Source organism: Cyprinodon variegatus, unplaced genomic scaffold (genome assembly GCF_000732505.1).
Source record: "Cyprinodon variegatus isolate N-32 unplaced genomic scaffold, C_variegatus-1.0 Scaffold668, whole genome shotgun sequence".
Lineage (NCBI taxonomy): Eukaryota > Metazoa > Chordata > Actinopteri > Cyprinodontiformes > Cyprinodontidae > Cyprinodon > Cyprinodon variegatus.
In genome coordinates, this window is record NW_015151121.1 from 264,215 (window position 1) to 270,157 (window position 5,943).

The 5,943-nt window shown below is 36.2% G+C and overlaps 1 protein-coding gene across 3 annotated transcripts in view; it reads left to right on the forward strand.

Moving 5' to 3' along the window:
- eml2 (echinoderm microtubule associated protein like 2) overlaps window positions 1-5,734 on the forward strand; it is a 46,912-nt gene extending 41,178 nt beyond the window's left edge. For all 3 annotated transcript variants that reach the window (XM_015394044.1, XM_015394045.1, XM_015394046.1), the window contains 6 exons: window positions 59-147; window positions 236-333; window positions 422-509; window positions 648-743; window positions 2,690-2,820; window positions 5,055-5,734. In XM_015394044.1, coding sequence (XP_015249530.1) covers window positions 59-147; window positions 236-333; window positions 422-509; window positions 648-743; window positions 2,690-2,820; window positions 5,055-5,180 — 628 coding nt within the window. In that variant the 3' untranslated portion in view covers window positions 5,181-5,734. The remainder of the gene's footprint in view (window positions 1-58; window positions 148-235; window positions 334-421; window positions 510-647; window positions 744-2,689; window positions 2,821-5,054) is intronic.
- The last annotated feature ends 209 nt before the right edge of the window (window positions 5,735-5,943 follow it).

Consider the following 5,943-nt stretch of genomic DNA (forward strand, 5'->3'; position numbering starts at 1 on the left):
GTGGAGTCTGTATCCGTGTAGCCTGCTCTGTTACCAATGAGGCGTAATCTTTTTTCAGGTGGTTGGTGCTGGACACCGACACTCACGATCTAGTTTCTATGCACACAGATGGCAACGAGATCATTTCAAACATCAAATACTCTCCAGGTAAACATCCTTATTAACCCATCCTACCTGTAACCAGGCTGTTTTTCTACCAGCTGCGCTCTGACCTGGGATCTGTTTGTGCTTCTAGATGGTAACTTTCTGGCCGTCGGCTCTCATGACAACTTTGTCTACATCTATGCTGTGAGCGAGAACGGCAGGAAGTACAGCCGCGTGGGGAAATGCACTGTAAGTCTATTGCTGTGCTCTAAATGTTCTTTGTGACTTTCTCAGGAACTTGGGTAATACTGGAATTAAAATGCTCCTCATTCTTCAGGGTCACTCCAGCTTCGTCACCCACCTGGACTGGTCCAAAGACAGCCAATATCTCGTCACCAACTCAGGAGACTACGAGATCCTCTTCTGTACGTCATTCCTGTTTTCTATTTGCAAAGTTGCTTCACCTAAAACAGGACAACTTATCACTTTAAAAATCTAAATAAAAAGTGTTTAAGCTGCAATGATTGATCAGAACGTCACCAAGATGTTTCATTATTATTCAGGGGAGGCATCCAATGGCAAACACGTGACCAACATGGACATTGTGCGTAACCTGGAGTGGGCCACTTCTACCTGCACTCTGAGCTTCAACGTCTTTGGTAGGTCCTTAAGAAGCAACGTTATAATATCGGCTTAAAGCTAAAGCATCATTTAATATCTGATGGATTATAAGTGTCACAGGATGCATACCTGATGGAAAAAAGGTGGAATCACATTCTATTTCAGAAGGATGTATGGGGAAGAGTCATCATACAGCTGACAAAAATAACCGAAAATAGTATTAAATTAATGTGTTGATTTAAAAATATGCAGATAAAACATATCAATTGATACTTTTTTGCTGCAGTTCTGATTCCCTGCTTGGTTCTTTAGTGGTTCAACGAGGAAGAATAACTTTCTTTTTCAAACACATTTCAGTATACAGGCATCTTTTTTTATTTTTAAATTAACAACAAAGATTTCCAGACAGCTTTTGATTCAAGTGACAAATTCTATTAAATCCTAAAAGCCAAAGCAATATCTGTGTTTGCAGTACAACATAATATCTAGCTGGATGCTATACAAAAGATTATTTGCCCGTTTTCAGCCCTCTAGTTAGTTGTTTGATCTCTAATCATTCTTGTATTTCGCACTTTGGCCACTTGGTGGGTCTTCGAATCCACCAGTGCAATAGAATGCAGCACAGACTGCTTTAATCTGTTACATCAACAGTGTTCTTCGTCTTTTAAAAAAATAAATAAATACACTTAGACAGATCCATGTTCCGTGCATTAAAGATAAAGACTGAAGTAAAGATTACTTCCAGTTAAAACCTGGATCTGGATAGTCACTTCTTCCTTTACAACTCACCTGGACGTATACATTCACTGTCCTTGCTAATTTAAATAACATTTGTTCACACTGTATGTCAGTATTATATTTGGCTGGTTCCATTATTGATCTTCAGGTGGACCAGATGTTTATTTCCATTGGCTGATTGTTGCTAAAGCTCTAAGAAAACGGTGAAAAAAATGGAATAGAAAATAAAGAATTGGATGAACTTTAACTGTGATGAAATTAGTTTTAAATGTGACTAAAGCTTAGAAAGTAGAGTGTGTTGTTTTGTAATATCAAAGTTGTAGTTTCAGCTCTTCCTCCTTCTGTCACTGTGTCCTGGTCTCTTCTGTTTAAGATAGAGATCAACTAGAAAAGCACAATAGAAGTTCAGTCTATTATTATTAATGTTGCCCCGATGCCATTTTTTTGGCCCTGATACCTAATACCCGATACCTGGCTGTGCAGTATAGGCCGATAGTGATACCATCTGTTTGAAATTGATGTGTGTGTATATATGAAGAACTACATAAGACTTGGATGTAAAATAATTGCCATCATGGCTTTGTCAAGCTGCTGCCTATCTTTGTGAAGCAAGAAAAAGACTAATCCAAAGTGAATCTAGTAGAACATTTTATTGCCTCCCTGGAATGGGTGACAATAGCTGAATAAACTTTTGGCTCTCAAAATGATATTGGTTCCCTATTTGTACCGTTTTAGTGCTGGATTGCGACCCTGCCTGATACTGGTATTGGTGCAATACTAATTATTATAAGCTGTATCGTTTCAATTGCTGTTAAAGAAAATGCTGAATGCAGTTGATGAATCAAACTTGCTAAATATCAGATGATCTAAGTCACTTTAAACTGTCTGTGTAACCAAAAAAACAGAAAAACTTTAGTTTTTCTTTGTCAGCCTCATTCCCTGTTCCTTTTGACTCTAAAACTCCTGGCTACCTGTGGTGATGCAAACACTAAGATCTCTGGACTGTAAAGCTACTGTAGGAAATGTCAGAGAGAGATAGTTCTAGATGGTGGCAGGCAATTCATGCTTTCAGCTTTCATTATTTTTTTAATGAAAAGATTTATTTATTTATTTATTTATTTTTACACAAATACCCACAGAGGTCCTCCTTTATCATTTCCTGCCTGCTAAAAAACAGAACATGATGTGAATACCAATACTTATCTCCTGCTGACTCCCCCCCGCTGTCCTCCTCTTTGTCTCCCAGGAGTTTGGCCAGATGGAGCAGACGGCACAGACATCAACGCCGTGTGCAGGTCACATGATGGATCCCTGCTGGCCTCTGCTGATGACTTTGGCAAAGTGCACTTGTTCTCCTTCCCCTGCTCCCAACCAAGGGTCGGTCACATTCACCACCAGTTAGCCCGCTTCTAGCCCCCACAATATCTCACATTTCAGCTTTAAAATGTAGCATAAAAATCAACAGTTTTTTTTTTACAACTTTGTAAAAGACATAAGAAACCTAAAGAGGGGAAAAAAACAAGAATGTTCAATGCTCAAAACCATTAAACATATAAATCACTTCCACCAACTTAAATTTAAAGATACAACAGGTTTTAAAGCTTTATAGTTTACTCTAAACGCCTTTTATTATGGGCAATAAACTAAAACCATTTAAAAAACAAAAGTATATTAAATATTTTACTAAACTTTAAGCAAAATATTATTCTGAAACTATAATTAGTTCCAGTAAAATGTACTTAAATTAAGGAAGAGTTTTTTTTAGTAATTTTAGCCTTAATTTAAACTCCTCCTTTAATGAAGAGATCAACTAAAACATAATCTAATATCAGATCAGTGTCTGTTGTCTCACTCAGCATCTCTGAGCCACTGAAAAAAAAATGTCTGGAATGAAATGTTCAAAAACTAGATCAAAGATCATCGATCAAAATATTTGGTGGATAAAAAACATTCTGTATGGTGGTGAGAACACCTGTAATGTTCTGGTAATTTACAGTTACTTAAAATAATTTACAGGTAATTTTACAGATGAATAAAAGATTGTCCTTTTTATGGAGAAGAATGTTTAAAATTTACAATGTGCAAATATAATGGGAAATGTCTTAGATACAAGCAGGAACATTTTGTTTTCTCTAAGATTAAAATTTCTACATATCTACATATATGAACTTACATCAAATAAGTGTTTTTTTTTTCATTAATTCTTCAATGTGACTTTCTTGCCAATTTAAATTATCTTAATTCCATAAGAACCAGTGAGTAAAAATTATGCAAAACATTTAGAAATAAAACTAAAGTTTTAATAGATTTTCTTTCTTTTTTTCCCCCCACTCCCTCCATTAATATTACTTTGTGATAACCAACCCCACAGCATGTGATAATCAATATAGAGTCTGTTTTGTTTGTTGCAGGGTAACCTTTTTGATCTAGTTATTCTATCCAATAACTTTTTAATATAATAAGATATTGGATAAAAAGCAAATACTTTAATTAATAGAGCCTTTAAGCTTTCTCCTGATACAAAAAATATTTTTTTCTAGACAAACATTTATATAGGAATTTGGCACAAATGTTGAAAATGTAACTAGGATCACCAGTGTCCCCTAACTATGAATTGAGTGAGATTTAAAAAAAAAAGGTCAGTGTTCATCGTCATGGTGATTAATCTGGCTATCTGCTCTGCTAGAGGCAGTAGTCAGCTGCTTAACCCTTTATATCGAGAGTTACTGCTTTTGATCACCTGCAAACGCCTTACAAATGGAGTCTCCCCCGTCCCTCAGTGAGATCTAGACGCACAAGATCTATATCCAGCCATTCAGCAAAGATACTACTACATGGCTGTACATCTCATTTCAACAATTAGATGAGCCCTTTAATGATATATTACCTACTGTAAATTAGTAATTGATAACAAGTCAATTGAAAAGTTAAAAAGTAAAGTTAAAAAATTAATAAGCCTAGTTAACAATTATATTTAGGTTTATAAACTAAAAAATGTAAGTGCCAGTATCAGCATTAATGCCTCTAAGGTTATGTTGGACCAAAAAATTTTTTTCTTTTACTCTGTTTGTTTTTTATGAATTTCTTATTGAAGCGCTTAATTTTTCTTAATACATATAATAATCAAAAATCTTGTTATTACATTGACATTCATTTTTTCCATCAAAATATCCATATTTTTTAATGTTACAAAGGTAATAAGGTCTTGTCCTGCATTCCAATAACACTATTGGCTTGAAATTTAGATTTTCAAAGTACTTCACTGAGTGCCTTATAAAGGGTTAATAGAGATCCCATAGTTTTAAAGCTGTGGTGCTTTGATAATAGCGATGGTTGGTGCTTCTTCTGCTTCTCCAGCATGTGTGCACATTTTTCACCAGAAATATTATAAAACGGCAGAATTTATCTTTCCTGCAGGTGAAAGGCATACAGTAACAGCCTGGCTTCATTAGAGCTTGATAACTCTGACATTTTGTTTTTTTTTGGATCTCCATTGAAAAACTCTTTGAATATTTTGGGAGCACTAATTGATCTGTTGTTTAGCCATACTGTGAAAAATGGGGTTAAATAAATTTTGAACCTTTAATGAAATGTTTATTTATATTAAACAGGCTCCAAGTCATGAGTACGGCGGCCACAGCAGTCATGTGACCAACGTTGCCTTCCTGCACGACGACAGTCACCTGATCTCCACCGGCGGGAAAGACACCAGCATCCTCCAATGGGTTGTTGCCTAGAGACCACCTCTATCATGTCCAACCCCGCACTCGCCTCTTCACCGTTATATCCTTCCCTGCCAACAGGTGGCAGCACCCCTCTGTGCCTACTGGAACATAAATTACAGCAATGTTCCACAGGGGTCAATGCAGACCACAATAATCAGTAGTGATAAACGTGAAACGTTTATGAAAGAGAATTTAAGTTGTAGTGATGCAGAAATGTGATATTACCTGGTTTCCAGCTGGATGGTGAAGATGGGGACCACATGACATGCCGGTGATTTCTCACATTAGTACTTCCTGTGCCTGAACCGTCTTCATCTTAATCCCCTTTAAATGGAACTCCACCTGTTTTAGAAGGCACACTTTGGGCTAAATGGGGCTCCTTTATTATGAAGCACTTCTAAATGCACATTTCTAGTTCTGGTTACACCTAAATTCTTGGTTGTAGTTTTTCTATCATACTTTATTCAATATGATAGAAAAACCCCAAAAGAACCGCACTTCATTTATTTTGTTTGGGCACAAATGCAGTCTATTATTCTGAGCATGCACGGGTCTCTCCTTTAACTGAAAACTACAGTTTCACCTTTAAACTTGAAACAAACTCTTGCAGGGATTTAGTAAAGTAGAATGTAATTTTATCAGTTTTAAATTCCAAAGTTGGAGAGATTGGTGTGTTTTTTAGAAAAAATTGACTGACCTGAAAATGATGTTGGATCCTAAAACAGCTGGAGTTCCCCTTCAACTACTGAGGATGACCCCTTTGTCTTGTTCTCTT